The sequence below is a fragment of the Hakea prostrata genome, chromosome 10, assembly GCF_041222555.1.
Source record: "Hakea prostrata isolate BN-2017 chromosome 10, UWA_Hpros_2, whole genome shotgun sequence".
In the NCBI taxonomy this organism is placed as follows: domain Eukaryota; kingdom Viridiplantae; phylum Streptophyta; class Magnoliopsida; order Proteales; family Proteaceae; genus Hakea; species Hakea prostrata.
The window spans coordinates 35,590,835-35,617,000 of NC_142609.1; the positions used below are offsets into that span (position 1 = coordinate 35,590,835).

Consider the following 26,166-nt stretch of genomic DNA (forward strand, 5'->3'; position numbering starts at 1 on the left):
TCTTTAGTAAAAATATTTCTAGTTCTGATAGACATCTTTTGCTATTTGTTTTGGGGTTAAGAAAATGAATAACAATCAATGAATCTTGAGCTCTCACTTATTCATGAGAAAAAGAAAACAAAAGAAAATTTCAACTTTTTGTTGCATAGAATGCAGGCTAAAGTTGGAAGGCTAAACATCTACATTTTGCTGTAGAATTGTCTTAGTTCAGAATGTGGTCCATTCTATGCCCATGTACCAAAAATTCTATAATCAGACATTAGTTGTGCAAAACACAATTCTTACCACACCCTCATTGGTGCCACTTTCAAGAAAATTTTGTTGCCCACTGCAAATTCCATTCTTGCATCTGTTTCTATCTACTTTGAGCTGCCATCATTTTATTTTCGTGTTGTACAAGGTCTAGCCCCTACCACTTGTTACTCACCAAGCTCACTATATTAGAGATTTGTTTCTTCCACGCAATGTGCCATTCCAATAGTAGACTTAGCAGAAATCTAATGGTTAAAAACCAAACCAAACCAGTCAGTTTTCAAGCTAGATTTACTTTTAGAGTCAATTACATGTTACCCCCCTTAGTTCTTGACCTAATAACAAACGCACCCAAGAAATTTTCATTATAACATTTACCTCTTAAAAGATGCTGTGGGTTATATTCAATCTCAGTTCTTTAACTGGCAGTGGTTATTTTTGAAAAGAAAACAAATCTCTAAAGACAATATTAGATATGATATGACTATTTTACCCTTAGAGGCTGAAGCCCTGGTTCGAGGTCTGGAGAAGACGAAAGTCCTAGATGTTAGATACCAAAGGGTTCTTCAATTGAGAAAAAGGTGAAGACAAAAAATGTAGCACTCGAAAAACGAAAAAACACAAAGGGCTTTGAGTTGATGAATTAAAACATTTCTTAAGTTATATTGAAACTGGTACCTGTTAATGTAATGGAGTGAGACACCACCACTAACAAATTCATCAACTTTCAATAAAAAACAAACCCCTAACAACCCCCTTCCCCCTCCTAGTTCCCACACTCAACTTGATCCTAAGCATAGTCATGAAAGAAGGAAACACAAGGGTGATTAGTGTCTCTCCTTTTCTCTGTTAAGGAAGTCAATACCCGAACCAACTGCCTTTACAAGGTAATTTGAATCTTTGCAGGAGCTTTTTGCAGCCTCCAAACAGACTCCACCAGTCAAGGATCATGAGAGGTGCGTTCTTGACTCCCATCTTTTTATAGCCCCAAATCTACGCCTCCTTACCTTCGTATTCATCAGCTGCAGAAGGACACTGATACCCTCAATTTGGGAAAAAACCTGAAACCGAAACAAAACAAAACCCACCTTTCTCTACCAGATATGAAATTCCGAACCCTAGGAAAAGTACTTACTCCATTACTAATACATTTTCAAACAAAGCAAACATGAACAATGGACTAATTTTTCCAAGCTTTATACCTGTGAGCAAGCATTTCCAGTTCATGTGTTCTCCAGTTAAACTGCGGTCTTGATTCGATCAACAGTGCAAGCAATAAGACTGTTAACGGTAGCCACAGATCCAAGAGAGAGTTTTGCAGTTGGAACTGAATCAACCAAGATTTGAAATGCCACTGTCAAAAGAGACCCGCCAGAACCAACTTCACCAACTACTCCTCTAGGGTTTTTTGGTCCATCAGGCAGTATAGCAAACCCTGAGGGAAGGAGAGCTACATAGTCGGGATCCCCACCATTTAGCAAAACATTCATGGCGACAATGTCAACTGGAGCATAGATTACATAAGAACCTGTGGAGTCTGTGCAGCTCTCTTGTAGTATTAGCATGTTGCTTTGGCTCGAGTTTGCACTCTGCAACATTATCACCACTATCAATATTTCTGCTCATTATAGATAGATAATTAAAATACATACCCACACACACACATATATCTCTTACATTCACACGCAATAGAGAGACGCAGTTCCCTGGATCACGACCATTTGCAATGTGTGCCATTTCTTGTACAACACCACCATTTGAAAGGATATCCCACTGTGATTGCAAGAAATTGTTAGAATGAACACCAATAAAACACAAACAAAAGTAGAAATAAAATGAAGGGATACAAGGATATCAACAAATAGTCTAAGTGCAAAGAACTTTAACTATATAAAAAGAAAAAATAATGGAAATCTCTCAACTAATCCCGAGAACAACGTTACAAAAACTCTCACCCTAGGAAAAAAATCCCCAAATCTCATAATGTCCTAATAGGAGAATATAGGATACATATTTATAGACCTTTAGTCGGGTAACTGAGTGAGCCCATCGGGTCGGGTTGTATTGTACTGTCAGGAACTATTCCCCCAAGCTCTCACCATAAATAAAAAATTGTGTCATTCAAGTCGCCTGCCAAAATATGTCTCTAAAGGTCCATCTTTGAAGTCAGATACTAGAGTTTGGGTTACAAAATGACAGAAATAATGGGTAACCAATTGATATACTATTGCTTTTAAGATTTTGAACTTCACATGAAGGAAAATGTTCCCCAATGATCTGGTATTTGAAGAAGCAACTTTGAATTATCTCTCAATTTATTGTAATTAGAAGAATTAATAGTTGAAGGACATAATCTACCTATGCACAACAGCTTGTGCATGCATCTGCTAATTCCAATAGTCATTGTTTGTATCTTTGTGCTTTGCATGCTTGAATGCTTCGACCAGTTAAAAGAATCCGACAAGATTGATATTTACTTAAAGTTAGCAGACTTCATGCTTGCACAATGATGGACCTAATCAATAGGAGTGCTAGTGCCAACTTATAGTTCTAATGGTCATTCTACTTTGCCAAACAGTCCAGCGATGATGATATTAACTATGTTTCAATGTTCCACCATGATTAATAAATCCAGCATTGTGAATCTGCTTATATCTGACTGCCCATGATACATTTGCAAAACATGTTTGCACAACAAAGCCTATTTCACTTCCACCACTTGCTGAACACCTATGGCTCTTCAGATTTTGGCTTGAAAACTGTATCCCCTCAGGCTTTTCGTATTCCTCCTGAGGGATCATGATCCATTGGAACTGACCTGCATGGAATGGATCCAACAGTTGATCAATCATCAGCAGATCAGTGGGACCCACAACACTCATAATGACAGCACAACCCTACTGTCAATCCTTCCTCATTGATCACATGAATTCCCCAACATCCCCTTCTGCCAAAACTGGAGCTTTTCTTTTCTCCATCATTACAGCCCTAATTTGAACCTAGTTTTTAAGCATTTAGTTCTTAGTTAGTCCTCTTAACCATTGGACGACAGCACATGTTAATGGTTTCTTCCACATTAGATAACTAAGAATAATTATTGAAAACAAAGTGAAAGAGGATGCTGAAGAATTTGGTTAAGAGTAGTCCCATCCTAACCCATCCATTCCAAAGTGGAAAGCTCTCACCATTATGTAAATGACTTGGAGAAGTAAAAGAATATCCAGTTTGGAGAGTTAATCCATGACTTTTATCTCCATAGAGTTACTTCTCTTATTATTAGGGATATTTCTGGAAAATCAACCAAAACCCTAGCCGCCACTCCATCTCAAGCTTATGCGGGTAAGGTTGCTTCCAAGAGTTCTACAGCTGATCAAACACTAGCTACCACATCCAAGAAGAACTCTACAATTGGTAGTCACAAAGACTCTAGTCAACCCAAAGAAGAGTTTGATACTGACGGGTACAAAACACTGATCAATATTTTATGTAAACTCACACTGTGACTCTAGAGTCTTAGAACATTGAGAAGGAGTCCAAGAACATTGAGAAGAAGGACTCGCTTTCTATATAAAGCCTTGTACTAAATTCTTGTAAATTAATGTGAATCAAATTATAGTGCTCTCTCACACGCACTCTCTCTCTCTCTCTTTGTCTCTCTGTCTCTCTCTCACACGCACTCTGTCTCTGTCTCTGTCTTTCTCTCTCTCCTCTTCTTCTCTCTTTTACTCTTCAACTATTATTATTCAAACATAGCATTAGAGCACCAGATTTTTTCTTCCCCGTTGCTTCACTTCCCTCCCTCAACAATCTACTGACCATCAAGCTCACGAACATCAATTACTTACTATGGAGATCGCAACTTGTTCCTCTCTTCAAGACTTATGACTTATTTTCTCTTGTGGATGGCTCCTCCATCTGTCCTCCTACAACTATAGTCATTTAAGAATACTCCATTCCTATATGCAAACCGAATCCTGCCTACAATTTGTGGATTCATCAGAACCAATTTCTCATGTGTTGGCTTATTGCCTCTCTCATAGAATTTGTTCATGTTCAAATTGTTAGATGTTCAACCACCAGAGCAGTCTAGCTTCATCTTGAATCTACCTATGCCCACCCTCTATAACAAAGATATGCAACTTCGCATTCAGTTACAAAACATGAAACGAGGTAATAGTACAAATCATGATTATCTTCTTAGTATTAATCATAGTACCAATCAACTTGCCACTGCCGGTAATACTGTTTCAGATGATGATATTTGTCTTCATGTTCTCAATGGATTGGGCCCTGATTATTTGGCATTTATTACTTCTATTACAACTCATGGCATCCTTGTCACCTTTTTTGAGTTAAAAGGAATGTTACTCACTCAAGAAATTTGTCTTAAGGATGACTTAGCCTATGACTCCTCTTTACCTTTGGCTATTCCTGATCAGATTGGCAATACTCGCAATTATCGTCCTCCTTTTCAAGGTCGATCGCACAACTAAGGCAGAGTTTTTTGTGGACGTTCTTCAAGCTATCATCCTCCACTTCTTGCCACTCCACCCTTTACTGGTGGTTATAAACAACAACAGTTCTCTCTCATTACTTGGCCAAATTTGTGATCGTCAAAGCCATAAAGCTCGTGATTTATTATAAACGCCACAATCATGCTATTCAAGGTACAACCAATGCTCCCTTCCTCTGTGCATGTTTCAGAACTCTCTAGAAGCCTTATATTGACAACACTTGGTATCCTGATTCTGGGGCTACACGTCATATAAAAAATGCTCTTGACAATCTTCAACTTGCTCAACCTTACACTGGTTTGGATAAGGTTTTAGTAGGTAACGGTTCAGGCTTGCCAATCACTCACACTGGTAATTTTTCTATCCCTACATAGCATTCTCCTGTATTTCTCAGTAAAGTTCTTCATGTACCCTCCATTCAAAAGATTACTTTAGTCGTTTTTTAGTTTACTCATGACAATAATGCTATCTTTGAGTTTCACTCTGACATGTTTTATGTGAAGGATCGAGCAACAGAGACTTGTCTTCTCCAGGGAACTATTAGGAATGGGCTTTACCAGATGCACTTGGGCAACTTTTCTCCACAAGCTTTAATTGGTAAACAAGTTTCTGTCTCCCAATGGCACTCCAGACTTGGCCATCCTGCTTTTAAATTAGTCCATTGTCTTGTTTCTCAATTTAAATTACCTACTACTTCTAAGAAAATTCAGTTTTTGTGTGATGCTTGTCAAAAAGGAAAGAGTCATAAACTCCCCTTCTCCTCTTCTACTTCAGTTTTTAATGCCCCTTTGGATTTGATTTATTTAGATGTGTGGGGACCCTCTCCTATTTCTTCTATTGATGTATTTCAGTAATTTGTTAATTTTGTGGATGCTTTTAGTATGTACACTTGGCTGTATCCTATGCATTTGAAATCTGAGGTTGTTGGGATTCTTCAAAGGTTTAAATTACTTGTTGAAAATTTATTTTCAAGACGGATTAAAAGATTTCAAAGTGATTGCGGTGGCTAACATTGCACTATTTTTACGTTTCTCAGTTCTTGTGGGATTGATCATCACCTTCCTTGTCCTCACACCCATGACCAAAATGGGGCTGTTGAGTACCGTCATCGCCATATTGTTGAAATTGGCCTTATTTTGTTAGCTTCTTCTTTTTGCTCTATAAAATTTTGGAACTATGCTTTTGAAACTACAGTATTCTTATAAATAGGACTCCTAACCCTGTTTTGTTCAATATCACCACACTACAAACTCTCAAACTCCATCTGGGACTATGCTTCCTTAAGAGTTTTGGTTGTGCATGCTACCCTTACCTTTGCCTTGACAACAGACACAAGCTAGAGTTTTGCTCTAGCATGCATGTCTTTCTTGTACTCATCCAGCAAAAATTAAGCCTCCAAAATCATTTAACATGAGGTGGCTCTTAGGACTCATCCAATGTTTCCTTAAAAATAGACATATTTGTAAATGAACAACTCTAGTTGAAGACATCAATTCTATTGGTAGACCATGAGCCATTTCAATGGCATTAACCACTGTAATTGAACTAGTATGTTTTCTATGGATCTGCTTAGGCTACAACAACAACTACTCTTGTTCCCACTATATGAGGTCAGCTACATGGATCCTTGCCTTCCAATAAGCAATATTTCAGGTCACACTAGATACAAGGCTAACCATGGACATCCTTTCTCACCACTTCTTCGAATGTTCTATTAAATCCCACTCTAGTACTTTTAGTTCCTTCGACCTAGATTAAATCATTCCTCTATACTAGGGCATTTAAAGGCCTCCAATAAATGTGGCCATGCCACCTCAATCGACTTTCTTGTAACTTTATCATTTACCAAAGCTAGCCCCCAATCAGCTCCATTATGTTCATTCCTTACTTATTCCTTCATAGTTTTACCACTCATCCACCTTAACATCCTCTATTATGTTAATTGAGCCTATCCATATAATGCTTTTTGACAGTCCAACACTCTACACCATATATCATAGTTGATTGTATGATGATCCTAATAGATTTTTTTTTCTTTAGGTTTAAAAAGCACATTGATCACACAGAACCCCAAATGCATCACTTCACATTCATCCACCATATTTTAATTATCTAGAAAACATCATCCTCTATGTCACCTTCTTTATTTATGATTGAGAAAAGGTAAATAAAATTATCACCTTGAGGTGTCTCCTCTCATCAAGTTGCACCAGCTCATTGAAAATTGGGAATAAAACCATACTAGATTAGAAGTGAGATCAAATATAAGGAAACTAAATATGGAAGGCTTTCAAATAAATGATAACTTTTGATAATTTAGTACTTTTATTTTTGGTCAAATACTTTATTGTAGTATACATTTGCTAGGTCTTTGATTACAACATGATTGTGTTTTATATTCACTATTTGTATTCATTCCTTCATATTATCCTCAGATAATCAAAGACAAGAGAGACACAAAGGATTCATGACCTATGATAGAGATTTGAGGATTTGATGCCTCAGATACTTTGGTTTTCTCAGTTCAAACGTGTAGTACCTAGGACTTGAGATTTTGTATTACAATGTATTTTGGTTATGATTTTGTTAGAGATGAATAGGACTCAATCATAGAAATGCATCTCTGCGGAATTTGAATTTCAAAATTGTTAGAAATGCGACGGGACTCAATAACAGCAAGGCAACTCCCATAGAATTTGAACTTCTCAAAAGTCCACTTTCCAGATGAAATATCAGTTTAAGATAAGCATCATCAACAAAACCCTAGCAGGAGATCCTCTTACATTAGGACACTCAACTCAGACATGGACACAATGGCATATTTGGATCCTCCCAAAGTTCTACATCAATACAACCTATCAATATTTGAGAATAGGAGTTGAAAAAAACCAAGTGTTGGAGTTTGTAAAATCAGGGTTCTAGAAGATACGTAAACTGAACCCTAGGATAGAGGTGGTTGGTCCAAGGACTCTATGTACTTGATCTAGAAGAGGGACATCACCTCATGCAATAAACTAAGATACAATCTTATTCAATAGTGGATGTAGGTTGCACAATGCAACCGAATCATTCTAAACAGCCACATCGTCTTTTTCCTCTGTTTATCTTCCTTCTCTTTTTTTCAGGTTTCAACATGGCATCAGGAGCCCATGTTTTGAACTCACCACAGACCTTTGCCTCCCTGAATAATTTCATCTCTATTAAACCCACGGACAATAACTTCCTCTTATGGAAATCTATACTACCCATGATCAAAGTACTACAATTTTTCGTACCTCTCACATTGATATTGACACAATTATGCTTCAGGTGTGAACTATATAGGATTAATAAATCTATTACAATTAATGTTGTCAAATCTTATTCATAAGTTGATGAGTAAATAGATGGTTAGCGTTCACTAGAATTAAAGAGAGAGAGGTCTCCAAGGCCCAATGCTTCATAGATGTGTTAGAAACACATAATATGTTTGGATCATATTATTTCAAATTTCGAAACATATTATGTGATTTAATCTAAGACATACATTGATTGTCTTTTATGGTTTTGTATAGAAAGGAGCATGCCTTATTCATAATCACATTGTTGTATCCATTTGATGTGAAGCATTGGTTTTGGGTGCGTTAGATTCTAGCATTGGGTAATGGCACAAGCAATGTAACAACATGAATCATCTACTAAATTTGTGACACTTGGTTTAAGCATTGACCTTTTAGGTGAGGTGAATGATAGTATTGTGGTATGGCACTATTAGGGATATTTCTGGAAAATCAACCAACATCCTAGCCGCCATTTCATCTCAAGCATATGCGGCTAGGATTCCTTCCAAGAATTCAATTGCTGTTAGAAGTCCCATAGTTGATCAAACTTCCAAGAGTTCCACTGCTGTTAGAAGTCCCATAGCTGATCAAACACCAGTTACTACATACAAGAAGAACTCTACAATTGGTACTCACAAAGACTCTAGTCAACCCAAAGAGGAGTTTGATACTGATTGGTACAAAACACTTGTCAATATTTTATGTAAACTCACACTATAACTCTAGAGTCCTAGAACACTAAGGACTCACTTTCTATATAAAACCTTGTACTAAATTCTTGTAAATTAATGTGAATCAAATTATAGTGCTCTCTCACATGCACTCTCTCTCTCTCTCTCTCTCTCTCTCTCTCTCTCTCTCTCTCTCTCTCTCTCTCTCTCTCTCTCTCTCTCTCTCTCTCTCTCTCTCTCTCTTCTTCTTCTTCTTCTTCTTCTTCTTCTCTCTGTCTCTCTTCTTCAACTATTATTATTCAAACATGGGATTAGAGCACCAGGTTTTTTCTTCCCCCTTGCTTCGCTTCCCTCCTTCAACAATCTGCTGACCATCAAGCTCACAAACATCAATTACTTACTATGGAGGTTGCAATCTTATGACTTATTTTCTCTTATGGATGGCTCCTCCATCTCTCCTCCTACAACTATAGTCATTTAAGAAGACTCCATTCCTATATGCAAACCGAATCTTGCCTACAATTTGTGGATTCGTCAGAACCAACTTCTCACGTGTTGGCTTATTGCGTCGCTCATAAAATCTGTTCATGCTCAAATTGTTGGATGTTCAACCACCAGAGCAGTTTGGCTTCATCTTGAATCTACCTATGCCACACCCTCTACAACAAAGATATGCAACTTTGCCTTCAGTTACAAAACATGAAATGAGGTAATAGTACAATTCATGATTATCTTCTTCGTATTAAGCATAGTACCGATCTACTTGCCGCTGCCGGTAATACTGTTTCAGATGATGATATTTGTCTTCATGTTCTCAATGGATTGGGCCCTGATTGTTTGGCCTTTGTTACTTCTATTACAACTTCGTGGCATCCCTGTCACCTTTGCTGAGTTAAAAGGAATGTTACTCACTCAAGAAATTCGTCTTAAGGATGACTTAGCCTATGACTCCTCTTTACCTTTGGCTAATCCTGCTCATATTGGCAATACTCGCAATTATCTTCCTCCCTTTCGAGGTTGATCGCACAACCAAGGCAGAGTTTTTGTTGGACGTTCTTCAAGCTATCATCCTCCACTTCTTGCCACTCCACCCTCTACTGGTGGTTACAAACAACAACAATCCTCTCTCATTACTTGCCAAATTTGTGATCGTCATGGTCATAAAGCTTGCGATTGTTATCAATGCTACAATCATGCTATTCAAGGTACAACCAATGCTTCCCCCTCTGTGCATCTTTTAGAAGACTCTTTGGAGGACCTTATACCGACAACACTTGGTATCCTGACTCTGGGGCTACACATCATATCACCAATGCCCTTGACAATCTTCAATTTGCTCAACCTTACACTGGTACGGATCAAGTTTTGGTAGGTAACGAAACAGGCTTGCCGATCACTCACACTGGTACTTTTTCTCTCCCTACACAACATTCTCTTGTTTTTCTCAATAAAGTTCTTCATATCCCATCCACTCAAAAGAACCTTTTATCCGTTTCAAGTTTACTCGTGACAATAATGCTATCTTTGAGTTTCACCCTGACACGTTTTTTGTGAAGGATTGAGCAACAAGGAATTGTTTTCTCCAGGGAACCATTAGGAATGGGCTTACCAGATGCCCTTGGGCAAGTTTTCTCCCCAAGCTTTCATTGGTGAACAAGCTTTTGTCTCCCAGTGGCACTCCAGACTTGGCCATCCTGCCTTTAAATTAGTCCATCGTCTTGTTGCTCAATTTAGATTACCTCTTACTTCTAAGAAAATTCAGTTTTTGTGTGATGCTTGTCAAAAAGGAAAGAGTCATAAACTCCCCTTCTCCTCTTCTACTTCAATCTCTAAAGCCCCTTTGGATTTGATTTATTCGAATGTATGGGGACCCTCTCCTATTGCTTCTATTAATGGTTTTCAGTACTATGTTACTTTTGTGGATTCCTTTAGTAAGTACACTTGGTTGTATCCTATGCATTTGAAATTTGAGGTTGTTGGGATTCTTCAACGGTTTAAATTTACTTGTTGAAAATTTATTTTCCAGCCGGATTAAACACTTTTAGAGTGATTGTGGTGGCGAATATCGCCCTGTGTCTACCTTTCTCACTTCTTGTGGGATTGATCATCGCCTCCCTTGTCCTCACACTCATGAGAAAAATGGGGCTATCGAGCGCCGTCATCCCCATATTGTTGAAACTGGCCTTACCTTGTTAGCTTATTCTTCTTGCCCTAGAAAATTTTGGAACTATGCCCTTGAAACTGCAGTATTTCTTATAAATAGGACTCCTACCCCTGTTTTGGGCAATGTTTCACCCCACTACAAACTCTTCACAGTCCATCCGGACTATGCCTCCTTAAGAGTTTTTGGTTGTGCATGCTACCCTTACCTTCGTCCTTATAACAAACACAAGCTAGAGTTTCGCTCTAGCATGCAATGTTTTTCTTGGTTACAATCCTCGTCACCGTGGGTATCGTTGCTTCAATCCTTAAACAAATAAACTCCTAATTTCCCACCATGTTGTTTTTGATGAAAAATAGTTTCCCTTTCTCCATCCATCACCCATTGCGATTACCCATCAATCTCAACCACCTTTACCTTCTCTTCTTTGCCCTCCTCCTGTGTTTCCTTCCCCTACTCCATCTCCTACTCCTCCAATCCCCCCAACCCCACCCACACCCTTGGCCGAATCACCTCCCCTTGAAGACCACGACTCCCCTCCCCAACTAACCCCTATTTCTTCCCCTAGGCCCCACACCTCCACCTCCTTCTTATCCTCTTCTCCCTCTTTGGATATCTTCATTGACCTTGCTTATGACTCTCAACCTCCTTCTCCTTCCCCACCTCATCCAAACTCTCCTCTTAACACTCATCCCATGGTAACTCGCTCCAAAGCCCACCATCCACTTAGAGCTCTACTTACATCCATCTCTGATGATACCCAAATTGAGCCTACCTCTTTCACTACTGCCAACAAACACCCTCATTGGCGAATGGCTATGGATGATGAATTTAATGCCTTAATAATGAATGGCACTTGGTCTCTTGTCCCTCATCCTCCTCAAACAAATGTTATAGGTTGCAAGTGGGTGTTTCAAATTAAAAGGAATGCTGATGGTTCTATTGAAAGATACAAAGCCCGCTTAGTAGCCAAAGGGTTCAATCAACAAGAGGGTCTTGACTACAATGAAACCTTTAGCCCTATTGTCAAACCCACTACTATCTATTTGGTTTTATCTTTAATTGTCTCCTACTCTTGGCCTATTCGTCAATTAGACATCCAAAATGCATTTCTCCATGGCTTTCTAAATGAAATAGTCTACATGAAACAACCACTAGGGTTTGCTAACACTCTTCACCCTGACTATGTTTGTCGCCTTCATAGATCCCTTTATGGTCTCAAACATGCTCCTCGTGCTTGGTTTGATCGCCTTAGTTCCTTCTTACTAGAATTTGGTTTTGTTGGATCTAAAACTGACACTTCTCTTTTCATTTATCGTGGTATCTCTGATACACTTTTTTATCTTAATTTATGTAGATGGCATCCTTGTTACTGGCAGTTCTGAAGTGTTTTTAATCAAAATTTATGATTGCTATCTCCTCTGTTTTTGCTGTCAAAGATCTTGGTCCCTTACATTATTTTCTTGGAATGTCTATATCTTTATTCCCTAATGGTCTTCACCTGTGTCAACAACAATATATTACTGACCTTCTTCACATGAGTGATTGCAAGCCTGTTACCAATCCTCTTTCTCCCTCTACAAAGTTGAGCAAATTTTTGGGGGAACTCATGGCTGATCCTACATTGTACATAAGTATTGTGGGGGCCCTATAGTATGCTACTATGACTCATCCTAACATATAGTTTGTAGTCAACAAAGTTTGTTAGTTTATGCAAAGTCCAACTCTTGATCATTGGTTTGCCGTCAACATGATTCTGTGGTACTTAAAAGGTACACTCTCTCATGGAATCGTCATCAACAAATCCTCTAATATGACTTTAACAGCCTTCTCAATGCTGATTGGGCTGGATGCCCTGATGATAGTAAGTCTACCAGTGGTTATGTTGTCTTCCTGGGGCCCAACATCATCTCTTGGAGTTCTCAAAAACAATCCATTGTTGCTCGCTCTAGTATAGAGTCCGAATATCGAAGCTATTGCTAATGTTGTTGCCAAGCTCACTTGGCTACAATCTCTATTTCACGAGCTTCATATATTCCTAAGTGTTGCTATTGTACTCTGGTGTGATAATATTGGTGCCACCTATCTCATTGCAAATCCTATCTTTCATGCTCGTACCAAACATGTGGAGATTGACTTCCACTTTGTTCGTGATAAGATTGCCAAAGGAGATCTTCATGTTTCTTTTCCTATCTACTAAGGATCAACTTGTTGACATCTTCATCAAGCCGCTATCTACTCCACGTTTCAGCACCTTACTGGCCAACCTCAAGGTCACTTCACCTCCCTTGAGTTTGCAGGGGCGTATTAGGGATATTTCTAGAAAATCAACCAACATCCTAGCCGCCACTTCATCTCAAGCATATGCGACTAGGATTGCTTCCAAGAGTTCCACTACTGTTAGAAGTCCCACAACTAATCAAACTTCCTAGAGTTCCACTACTGCTAGAAGTCCCATAGCTGATCAAACACCAGTTTCTACATACAAGAAGAACTCTACAATTGGTACTTACAAAGACTCTAGTCAACCCAAAGAAATGATTGATACTAATTGGTACAAAACACTGATTAAATATTTTATATAAACTCATATTGTAACTCTAGAGTCCTAAAACATTGAGAAGAAGGAGTCCTAGAACACTGAGAAGAAGGACTCGCTTTCTAAATAAAGCCTTGTACTAAATTCTTGTAAATTAATGTGAATCAAATTATAGTGCTCTCTCACACGCACTCTCACTCTCTCTCTCTCTCTCTCTCTCCTCAACGTCTCTCTCCCTCTCTCCCCCCTCAACGTCTCTCTCTCTCTCTCTTCTTCTCTCTCTCTCTTCAACTATTATTATTCAAATAGGCACCATCCACGTAATTGGATGGATCATCCATTCAAATATAAACACTTGGTGTAGGAGAGATTTTCATGATCATTTGTCAAATTCATTAAATCTATTTTGCATAAAATTATTTTGTGTTTAAAAAAAAGAACTTATAGATTTGTTATATGATTGCACTTGTTAAGTTTCATCCCAAAACTTACCCCTTCTACAGATGATCTCAACCATGGAGATGGTGGTTACAAGGAGGGTGAAGGATAACAAGTTTATTATATTTCTAAGGTTAATTTCATTTGAGAATTTCCTTCATTGTAATATTTGGAGATTAAAAATTATTTGTATTTTTGGTGAATTTTACATATTTTCATTGCTTGGGTACAAAATGGCAATTGGTTCATCTTCTAAGGAGTCATGGCCTCGATGGATTCATCGATGGTACCACTCCCTGCCTATCCAAAATTATTCTTGCTCTTGGTGCAACTGCAAATGCAATCCCCCAACCTATACCCAATCCAGAGTACATAGACTGGGTTCACCAAGACCTGCTTTTGATGTGATGGTTCATTTGTTCTCTTGCTGAATCAGTGCATACGCAAGTAATCGGATGTGCAACTGCTTGGGAGCAGGTTGAGAGCCTCTATTCTACAACCTCTACAGCATGACTAATGCAGCTCCATCTGCAACTTCAAAACATCAATTGGGGAGGAGGCACAATACATGAGTATTTACTCAAAATAAAATGTAGCTGATCCACTTGCTGCCATAGGAAAATTGGTGACTAATGAGGATCTATGCCTCTATTCCCTCAATGGAATAGGCACCGACTATGCAGCCTTTGTCACATACATCTCAACTTGTGGCATTCTGGTAACGCATTTTTGAATTTCACAGTATGTTGTTAACTCGAGAATTCTGGTTAGAGATGAAGGTTTTGCTGAATCATTGTCACCCGCTGCTAATATGGTGTACAAAATACCCCTCACCCTAATGGAAATCGCAATTTCTAAGTTTCAACAGTTTTATACTCACTGAGCTAGTTATAGACTTATAGCTGATCGCTTCATATTATCTACAAATGATCAGAGACAGGGGAGAAGTAAAGGCATTAAGATCTAAGATAGATATTGAGGATTTAAAGACTGGGATATTTTGGTTTTTACAATTCAAACCAGTAGTACGACTTGAGATTTTGTAGTACCAAATGTACTCTAGCATTTGTGATTATTGGGGAATCAATTGAATGATTGCCAATCAGTCAGAAGGAAATATGGAATGGAGATTGGTATGGTATGGCCAACCAGTGAATATGAAAATGATTCAAAAGGTTGCCAACCAGTACCAAACAATGGGGGATATGGAAAGAATTCAAAAGCAGCGGTGGAACCATGTAAGGGCTGGGGGGATGCCCCCTCACCCGCCTCCCCGTGATTTTTTAATTTTTTTATTAATTCGTTAATTTTCCCTTGTTTTTCTCTTTCTCCATGCATAATACCAATAGTTGCCCCTTCCCCAATAGTTTTAGAGGTAAAGATAAAGGATATACATGTCATTCTTATTTTCTATCTAATAGTTATGATTAAAATCCAATTTTTAAGTAAAAAACAATTAACTCTCAATTGAAAACTAACTCATGGTCCCTTAATTTCTCCTTATTTATTCTCTTTATTCTCTCATCTTCTTTCCTCTTTCTTGGCACATGACTAAAGGGAAAACTTGGATTTGGAAAAGCTAAGCCTTTCTCCTAAATCTTCACCACAGGATCACAATCAGGTATTCTTATTTCTCTCTCTTTTTCGGTTTATTTTCCCCTTTTCTCTCTCGATATTAATCTTTGACTCTTTCTCCCTTTTTTTTCCCCCTTCAAATATTAAATACATAAGAGTAAGAGTATGAAAGTTTCTTGTTGTTTTTCTTATTAATTACTTATTTTTATTCGTGGTTGATGTGAGAGAGCATGTATGTTTAACACAACAAATCAAATTCAAAATTTAAATTCAAACCCAACGAAATACAAACTCTATCGCAGAATTCAAAACACAATAGAATGGGAGAGTTTGTATTATATCTAGAATTTTAGATTCTAACACCTGCAATATTTAATAAGATTCTATATATTTGTTGTTAATCAAATCAATTATTAAGAATTTTCATGATCTCAAAGATCATCAAGTTCCATTATGAAATTAACACTAGAAAGGTGTTTTGTGGCTTTTCATTTTTTTTTCGCTTCTTTTTCTAAATATTAGTACAATATTAATAAGCCTTGTCACAACTAAATGGCGTCGGCTATATAGATTCTTGCCTTCCAATTGGTTTTGTTTGAGGTCATGCTAGATACAAGGCCTAAGCTATGCATATACTTTCTCACCACTTCTCTTAAGGTTATCTTAGGTCTACACCTAGCTCTTCTAATCCCTTCAATTTAGATTATATTACGTCTCCGTACATGAGCATTTATAGGTCCCTATTGAACGAAGTTGTGCCACCTCAAACGATTTTCTTGAAACTTATCATTTATGGGAACAACTCCCAAACCAACTCTAATATGATCATTCTTTATCTTACACTTCCTAGTTTTCCCACTCATCCATCTTGACATCCTCTTTTCTACTACATTGAGTTCATCTATATGCTTCTTTTTAATAGCTCAACACTTTCCTTCGTACATCATAGCTGGTCGAACAAGGGTCCTATAAAATTTTATTTTATGCTTTAATGGAATACACCAATCACATAAGACCCCGAACGCATCTCTCCACTTCATCCACCTTATTTTAATACTTTGAGAAATACCATCCTCTATATCACCTCTTTTATTTATGATTGAACCTCGTACCTAAAATTTGTGCTACAAATTTATAATTATTGTTTGCCCCCCTCCCCCATGTTGAATTTCTGGGCTTGGCCTAGCTCAAAAGGTAGATGGTGCCAATCAGCTGTGAGCTGATATGGCAATGAATGGAGAGAAAGACCATAGTATCCTCAATAGTGATAAGTATATATTTTCAGTTCAGTTACACTAAAGGTCTATGTTTATTGAAATTCAATTCATAGAACCTTGTACACGAGATACTAGAGGAAAAAGATTGTCAGTTGTCATGCATCAAATGATTTTAGTTAAAGTTTCCTCTCTTAATTATGTTAATTATGTTTCAGTTGTAATAATGATTCGTGATTTTGAAGATAGGAGATCAAAGAACTTATCTGTCAAGCCTCCTAATAGATGTGGGTGTCATCTGCCCCACCTGAGTCGTATCAACTGGGGGTGTAACATGATTAGTGTCCCTTTTTCATCCACTACCAAATGAAATTTCTATTATTAGGAGATGAAAATAATTCTCCAAATACTTTTTTAAAAGAAAATATGATGTTTTGAGTTCCTTAAATTTGCATTTGCTCCTGAATACTAATTTCAACACCAGTTATATGCTTGATGTAACTAAACAGTGGTCTTATATATTGCTAAATACATGTTTCTCATTAATAATAAGAATTTCATTTTTTGAAGGACTGATAGAGTCTTTCAAGTTGTTTTCATTTTTATTCTCCAGATGTTTAATCCATTCCTGACTACATTGTTTATGCAAGATGAAAAAAATGAGTTATGTGTTTAGCTCCTCTCCCCTCATTACTGATGCCAACTGCATAAAAATAGTTAATTCCTAATTTAATGCTTTATTCTGTATGCCTTTCACTCCTTTCTTTTCCCCTAAGGTAGAAATTTCCGCTATAAGATGTGCATGTTTCACAAGCAAGGATGCCAAGAAGTTTAGAGAAAATTATGGAAATGATGAAATAAAAAAAAATTCTAGACTTCCTGTACCTGACTTCGAGAGTTCTCATCCCGAAGGAAATCAAATACTCTCTTTGGTGGGACTGGAAACCAGAAGGAAGTAGCTGCACTTAGTACAATACCAGGAGGCCTGCCTGGATCATCTATGCTTTTTCTGGTCATCACCCTTACATCTTCAGCACCACCTCCGGATACTGTAGTCCATGTATGAGTAGTTGAAGCACTCACACCAGCACAAAAACTTGTCACCATTCTCTCAGCCAGCCTCAGCATGCTCTTTCTGCCTTCTTGACTTGTTATTACTGTCAAGCAAGACCCCAACAACTATAGTTGTAAGTTATAATTAAACATGAAACTGGAAAGAAGAGGAGGACACAAATTATATGTAATTTCATTTGGCAAAGTTGAAAATCATAAATTACTATTACCACCAACTTCTCCAGAAGGAATGTTTGTAGCCATTGCACTAGCTAGACGTTCGCACTGTCGATCCAGAGTGTCAACCCAGCGCTTTGCACCAAATGCAAGTCCAGAGTTAACTAGCAATTTGTATATGTTGTGCACGGTTCTATCATCAACTTCTACATGTTCAACCCAGATGATCTAGAATAGTTTATCAGAACATAATCACACCACAAGTAAAAAAATTGCATCGACAGGGAACAATTGAAATAAAATCAAAGCTTTCTAGGAAGATTAATCACCTTTGAGTACCCATTTGGCATTTCTTGGATTAAACATCCTGATGGCCTTCTTCGGCATCTAGTTCCTGAATTAGGTCTTAAGTTGTCCAGTGAAACATCAACCACCGCCCAAGTTCCATCAGCATGTTGTTTACAGTACCTAACAAAGTAACTTTCTCGTGTTGGAACTAGTGGCGAGGGAACCTGAAATTCTGCTGTCATCTGAAGAAGAAAACATTAAATCATTAAACTTGAGCTAAATTGATGCCAAATATTGGTGATTAATGCCTCTTAGAAGAATGGTGTACCACTTGCAAGGCTCCATTGCAGTTTCCTGCTACTCCTGTTGATAGGACTTCCAGTGTCATGCCTCTTGATACAATGCCAGAGAATACACTTGCCCACTGATTCTGATTATGAAAAAGGAAATTCTCAGTATTCATGGTTAATGTTTTTCACTTATCTACACGCAACGCTGGTGGTGCAAGGAAAATATGGAACCTACCACATCCATGAGAATCTCAACAAGGCTAATATGATTCATGATGACAACAGCTGTTTCCCTTGAAGCTTCAGATTTCAACCCTAAGGGTTTTGGCCCAATTCCCCTGGGGAAAGTTCTAATGTATTCTTCTTCATTTAGAATCTCAGCACCATCAAGGCCTGGTAGCCACAAGGGTTCCCCAAGTTGAGCCATTCTAATTAGTTCTTCCATTGCTGCCACAGCAAGCTCGATAATCATAGGCTTATCGACATCAGTTGGTCCACTAAGGATTTCACCTGCTCCATATATTTCACCTCCTGTTCCGTTCATTCCATAGTTCCCAACCTCTATGTCAAGGGAATTGCGAGTGCCTTGAGGTGTGAGAAGAGGGTAGGGCACCGAAGATTTGCCTCCTACGTACTTCGCAGCAATGCCTGAAATCCTATCTATCTGCAAATACATGGAAGGATGAGCATAATTGAACTCCACATTCACAAAAGAAGTTTCAAATAAAAGTACTACGTTACCTCTTCTCTCAGTCGAGCATTCTCAAGCCTGAGATGATGCTCGTCAAAGGACATCTCACCAATAGCTGTTGGGCCACCACAATTGGGGCATGAAGCATTGCTGAGAGCATCTTTGTATCTCATGTTCTCTGCTCGGAGCTTCTCATTTTCGGCTCTTAGTTGTGTGTTTTCATTGCGTTCATGATGGGTCTGTAACAAGAAAGATCAACTAGCAGCTAGTAGTAGCAAAACAAAAGCTACATACAAGAGATGGTAGAGAGAAATAGTGTTTTTAACAGTTACCTTCATTTGAGTTCGCTTATTTTGGAACCAAAACTTGACCTGCAGAGGCTCTAAACCTAATTCACGACTCAACTCCTTCCTTTGTTTGTCATCTGGATGAGGGCACTCTTTGAAGAAACTGAAATAAACCAAAAACTACAAATGTTCAACTAAGATGAGATGGAAATTATGAAAATACTGAAATATTGAAGACAAGGTACGTACGCTTCCATCTCCTGGATTTGATGCTGAGTATGGCGATGGTAGCGCTTTTTGCGAGGGCGAGTGTTGGGGTCTTGTTCATCGCCTGAGACAACATCAAGGTTCTCGCTACCAGATTTGCTCTCAAATTCATCGTCCCTCAAATTTGCCATCTCGCTTTCTGAGGTGTTATGTGTCATCTCTAGTAGATAATGCGCCCTCAACTAGGTTTTGCTGCAACACTGTTTCTACAGATCCTTTGGGTTCCACCAAAGCTTACTATGCTACTTTCAATGAACACTGTAAAGAGAACCACCGTACTTAAAACCATAGAAAAGGTGAAACAAACGATTAAGAAAAAAAAATTTTTCTTGTTTTCTTTCGCTTTCAAGCAATCAAAAGCAGAAAGTGTTAATTTTCTAGGACAAAGACCCTCTCGCAGAAGGCTCTAATAATTTTCTAGGACAACACCTTCTCTCTTCCTCTTACAGAAGAAATAACAAAACTCATATTTATAGAGGACACATGGAATCTGTAACAGAGATTGTACAGCGGTAGAGTCTCTCTCTCCAAAGAAAAAAGGAAGAAAAACCCAAAACGCGTTTCTTGAATATCGAGAACTTGGGTTAAGGAGCTTAGAATCCTTGTTTCACCAAAAATGTCCTTGATCCTGGACAGCTAAGCTTTTCGACAGAGATTAATTAGAATAAAGAACCCCAGAGGGATTGAGAGATTCCTTCGGTAAGAGTAGGACCAAGAATTCAAAAAGAATAAGAAGCTCACGACCTGCAATCTAATCCTGTAATTGCTGCTTACCATAAACATTAACAGGTTCTCAGCGAAATCAGGACAAGTAGAGAATAACAGCCTATGCTTATGATAATGGAATCATTACGATGGAGTAGAGGAAGGGACAGAAGGAGATGGGAAGAACACAAGGGCAGACCTAAACAGGCAAAAAGCTCTCAAAACCCTAAAATCTCATTCCCTCTCGCTCTTGCTCTCCTTCCTAGAAGACCTAAGTGGACAGAAAAAGGGGGAAAAGGGGTGAGGAGTTGAGCGGGTTGATTGTTTTATATGAGTCTTTTCTCTTTGTCTGAGCTACCTATTAAGATTATTACAGTACAAGACAGCCAGAGATGATAAGATTTGTGTCTATGTATTATTGTTGTCAAACCCATCTGCTTCTCTTACGTGCTACACCACGAGATGATGGGAAAAAATGTCATGAAAAGTTGACCGTGACACTCTTGAAGACAGTCATTCTCTCTCTCTCTCTCTCTCTCTCTCTCTAACATTCCCGGAAGAAGAAAACCATAACAAAGGAGATCTCTTCTGCTTCTCTTTCTGTGGATATATAACAGATAGAGAGAGAGAGAGAGAGAAGTGGAGGTCAGAGAGAGTGAAACATCTCTTCTTTTGAATGATCAAGAACAAAAGCAAATCTTTTCAATTGGGTGAAGTGTATACTCACTCATCTGTGAACCTCCATTAGAGGCAAGCAACACTGGTCGGCTATTTGGCAGTGAGACGAGTCAGATCTGCTGGTAAGACTATTTGATCGCCGGAGATGACGTTTATGGGGTCCTCCAACAGTGGTTTGCGGTGGTTTTGATGAGACTTTCCTTTAAGGTAAGGGAAGAAGAGACAAAGAAATTAAGGCGAGGCCATTAACGAGGAAGACTGAAAGAGTCAAAAGAAAAAGAGTGTAAGATACGAGGATAAGAGGCTGAAAAGAGAAAAAGGAGAAAGGGAGAGCTTTTGAGACCGAGAGAAAGGAAGGAGAAAGGGAGTAATTGCAGAGCGTATAGAGATGGTGCAATAGCATTTATGAAGGAGAGGTGTAATTGCTAAGGGAGGGAGAAGACAGCATTTGGTATTTAATTTTCTCTGAGGGGTATGGTGAAACGAATGACGGCTACCAAACAACTCAGTTTTCAACCCTCCATCTTTACTGCCCAAGCTAGTGATGCATTCATTAATCACTCAAGCTTTTTAAAGAATTCATGAATACATTTTCAATGAATTAATAGCAAGAGAAAATACAAAGAATAAAACGCTTTACATGTTCTTCTCTATCAATGTATATCACTATCATAATATTAATAGTAATGAAATACAAATACAGGGGCTTCATTGATCATTTATAATTAGTTGATATTTTTCCCTAATTCAAGTCAGCATTGAACCTAATGTTGTACAACAGCTTTACGGCATTAGTGTAACTGAAGATACTGGGTTTTTCAATCAACTAACACTTCGAAATGATTTAGTTTAGTTCGTACGTAAATGTAGTTATGGCGAGTCAATAGTTTTCCTTATCTTCTGTACGCAATACAGAATGAAGTTGTTATTCCTTTCAAAAGTCTGATTGTTTCTTGAAACTATTACATGTACTATAATATCTAGGAGAACAACATCAAGGTGAAAATGTTATGATTTGTACTGGAACGTGTTTACGTCCTACTCGGACAGGGTTCTAGGGTAGAGTTACGATGATTATTCGCCTCACATAAGGGACATTGAAAATACTTCAGACAAACATAGATTTGGAAAGCATTTTACATTAGACAAAATCACAAACCACAGAGCTCTCAGACAAGAGATTCAAAACACACAAAATTACGTTTCTAATTCATAATATTAGGGTTTTGTAACATTTTGGAAATATTGTGAGTTGGGCATATATAGTTGCACTTGGGTAGGTAGTGGGTGTGAGAGGTCAAAAAGGAGGTGGCCCAGTTAAAGATCCCCCAACCAAACCCAGGCTCTCTCCTTCAATTCCTTCCTACATTAAATGAGTCTGAGGCAAGCAGGCCCTGCATGAGAAGAGGCATTTACTACGTTCATGCCCCGCTTGTACCCTACCCTTTTGGGCGTTCTTTGCCGTCTCTCTCTCTCCCCCACAAAAAGCCATTTCATTTTCTTTCAATTCTGGCCTTCTATCTTAACGATGCATATCGATATTGTTCCAGAATCTCATGAGCGAGGAACCGCGAATCCCCAAGGTCGGTCTAACAAGTCAACTGTGACAGTGTCTTTACGCAGTGCATGTAAGAGAGTAGTCGTCTTTCTTGCGCTGGTAAACGTCTTTTAAAAGCCTAAGGAGAGAGTGTACATAGTATTTTGGTGGGATTTCAATCTTACTCTTTTCATATATAAATTTAAGTGTTTCTATGTCTATACATAAAAGCATAAGGGCCATGGGATCAGATAAATTTTTTTTTTTCCTAACTTGTGTTTACCACTAAGCCACCATAGCTAACTAAAGTGTATAGAGAATTGTTTGGAGTGCATTTTCGAACTCATTGTGGGCTGAACAGAGACATCGGGTTATGGCTATGAACACGAGGACCGTGATTCTATCCGGCATAAGAGCTTGTGCAGCCTATGCTTCCCATAGGTGGGATTGCACCAAGTAGTAAGTTTTAATAAGGGTTGTTCAAATAAACATGAGGGGATTTTTCTCCTTAAAGTGAAGCGAACCAAAGTTAAACCCATTGGTTGGACCAACTAATGATCCAATAACTGCTCCTCCTCCTCATCTTCTTTTCTCTTAACCCTAATAGCATCTATTCTGGCTAGACTGATTGTGTTGTTTCTTCTTCTTCTCTCTTTTTCATATTGTTTTTCTTGAAATCCAGCTTCTCTCGCCTTGGAGAACTTTACTTGGAAAAATACTATCTAGAATCTGTAACCCAGGAACCATCTAGAATCTTCAGACTTATAGTATTTCGAGCTCTTCACATTTTCATTGAAAAATGAAAAAAAAAAGTTAGAATTAATTAGTGTGGAACTTACTAAGAGTACACTCAGCTACTACCATAAATCTTCATTTTTGATCTGTCATGTCAATTTACATAGACAACCTATATCCACATCATGAGACCTTGTTAACCCGAATCCACTTCTCAGTTGTTGGAATTTATTAATTTGATTAATAAATTAAATGCCCAAGGGCAATATTGGAAACTCACTATTAGGGCGGTTACAAAATGGGGTTATATATTTTGGTAACCACCGCATTAGTGAGCAAGTAATTGAGTGATTCATTCGCACGAGCGAATCTCTGAAAAACGGCGGCTCCATCTCTCTCTCTCCCTCTCTCTTAGAATCGCAGGCTTAGAAATTCTTCTTTCCTAGTATTTGATCTTCATTCCATTAATCCACGGCATTTGGGTTGTGGATATTATTCCCTTTCCCTGTGATTGTGGAATCTCACCGGTAAATCTTTGGTGGTGGAACGAGAACGTGGATCTAGACTTCCGCTGCGAATACTTCAAGTAAGGGAAAGCGAATCCAGGTAAGGAATCTTTCCCCCATCAATTAATTGAATTGAATTACTTTTGATGTATTACCTACATTGGCATCAGAGCCATTGGTTCCCACGTTTATTGTTCCTCCCCATTGTTTAATTTTATTGTATGGATCCAATGGGAGGATCAAGGGTTTAATACGAAACCCATGGGAGTATTGATATGGTTTTTGGAAACCTTTAATTTTGATTCGGATCCGAGTGGGAGGATCCCTGTGAATTTTCCTAATGAAGATTTGCATGAATTGATAATCCATGATGATAATTTTTTGTTTAAAATTTATTGTTGGATTTTTTTTTCATGTGTTTTTGGATGATTTTTGAGTGAAAAAACGTGTTTTACCGTTTTTTTTGAAAAAATTTCGTTCAAGAAAAATTGAAAAATCACCGTTTTTTGGTCACTGTGGACCAGACGGACGACCGTCTGACCAGACGGTCGTTCGTCTATTATCAGAGTGGTCACAGTGACCCAGACGGAATCTCCGTCTGGGAGACGGCTCATCCGTCAGGCGAGAATGCAGACGGAATTTCCGTCCTGGGCGTGACGGTCATCCGTCCTGGGCACTAAACGCCGAACGGAATTTCCGTGCAGGGGGCAGACGGTCATCCGTCTGGGCATAAAAGCAGACGGAATTCCGTCTGGGCAGACGGCAGTCCGTCTGGGAGATGGATTTTTTGGATATTGGTCTGTCCGATTCGGGAATGTGTTTCTAACTTATGGACACCAATGGCCCGACAATCTGTGTGATGTTTGGGCATTGAGGGCCTATTGGGGCCTAGTGGGAGCTAATGAGGTAGAAGTGTTCTGTGTGAACCACCTCATAGCTTTAACATGATTGCATGTTTTATTTTAATAAAACTATTTTTTTATTTATGGGTCTATCAATCATGTTTCTTGCACAGAATGAAGCTAGTGTATAAGTCTATGTGGGTTTGCATGAGAATTTGATTGAATGTTTTTTTAGCATCTCTTTTGGTTTAAGTGCTTATCCCATAGGTTGACTATGCTAGTGTGATTTTTTGTTGCATGAGTTGTGTTTTATGCTAGATTTATTGAACTCATTCTTGTATGTAATGTCTCTAGAATAAATGGCTGCTACCAAGAGCATTGTTGCTAACTTCGCGAAAGGAGATAAACCGAATGAGAGGTATTATGACCTTTGGCACCGAAAGGTGCAGTATCTCCTAGAAGAATAGAACATGCTGGAAACCGTAAACTAGACCATGTCCCCACCTGAGGAAGGTACCACTGCACAGTATAGCAGGAACCTTGAGCTTTACAATGCCTGGAAGAGGAAAGACCGGGTAGCCAGGATTACAATCCTGAGCTCCATGAGGGATGACCTGATGCTTTGTTATGAGAAGCATAGGATTGCAAAGTCTTTGTGGGAGGTCTGTGAAGTTCCAAGTATGGAGGGACTTCCACCACAAGAGGCCGCCAACTCGGACTCACCTTTGACGGTTATAAGATGCGCCAGGGTCACACCATGAGGCAGCATATAACCATCATGTCTAACATGATTAGTGAGTTGAGCGAATGTGGGCGCCAGAAGACTGATGAGGAGCAAGTCTTCGCAGTCATCAGGTCATTGCCAAAGACTTGGGAGCATATGAAGATCTTCTTGACTCATGTTGATGAGGTCAAGACATTTGATCAAGCTGCCAAGCACCTTGAGCTAGAGGAGGATCGGATGTTGGCCGATGTCCCTCACACTGAAGTAGTTGCTGCTGAAGCAAGCACTAGTAAGGGTGCAGGCTTCAAGCGCAAGAAGGAGAGAGCTCAACCTCAGTGGTCTAGGCAAAGTAACGAGAGGTGGGAACGAGAAACAAGAGTGGTTTATGAGACATGGTTTTAGAGTTGTATTTGAAAACAATTCTTTGGTTTTGTATCTGGGTGATACAGTTTATGGTTATGGTTTTCTTCTGAATGGTTTCATTGTATTGGATACAATTGATTATTCATTTAATTCTAGTAGTGCTTTTTGTTTGCCAAGATACTGTGTGTATTGATTCTAATTTGTGGCATGCTAGACTAAGACATATTGGCTTAGATAGAATGAACAGGTTGGCAAGAGAAGGTCTCTTAGGCCAAGGTTCACTATCTGATTTGCCAACCTGTGAGTCATGTCTAGCAGGAAAAGCAACTAGAAAACCAT

General features: G+C 38.6%; 1 protein-coding gene across 2 annotated transcripts; it reads right to left on the reverse strand.

Annotated features, from left to right (window-relative positions):
- Positions 1–583: 583 nt before the first annotated feature.
- On the reverse strand, positions 584–21,505 carry LOC149002664 (homeobox-leucine zipper protein ROC2-like). 2 transcript variants are annotated; one of them, XM_089137310.1, is made up of 12 exons: positions 21,170–21,505; positions 19,720–19,995; positions 19,516–19,633; positions 19,234–19,422; positions 18,728–19,156; positions 18,531–18,632; positions 18,244–18,444; positions 17,968–18,142; positions 17,570–17,841; positions 1,930–2,025; positions 1,455–1,841; positions 585–1,274 (listed from the first exon to the last, which is right to left on the reverse strand). In XM_089137310.1, exons 2-11 carry the CDS (start codon positions 19,893–19,895, stop codon positions 1,491–1,493), a joined length of 2,109 nt encoding a protein of 702 aa, XP_088993436.1. In that variant the 5' UTR covers positions 19,896–19,995; positions 21,170–21,505; the 3' UTR covers positions 585–1,274; positions 1,455–1,490. The 2 variants fall into 2 exon arrangements, with proteins under 2 accessions (XP_088993437.1, XP_088993436.1); XM_089137311.1 differs by lacking the exon at positions 21,170–21,505 and having other exon boundaries at positions 584–1,274; positions 19,720–19,923.
- Positions 21,506–26,166: the final 4,661 nt, after the last annotated feature.

Excerpts from the sequence above, each read along its gene's own strand:
- LOC149002664 (XM_089137311.1), bottom strand. The coding sequence starts at position 19,895 with ATGACACATAACACCTCAGAAAGCGAGATGGCAAATTTGAGGGACGAT. Across the intron at positions 19,423-19,515 it reads ATAAGCGAACTCAAATGAAG|ACCCATCATGAACGCAATGA; the intron begins GTAACTGTTAAA and ends TTCTTGTTACAG. Across the intron at positions 18,633-18,727 it reads TTGAGATTCTCATGGATGTG|AATCAGTGGGCAAGTGTATT; the intron begins GTAGGTTCCATA and ends TTTCATAATCAG.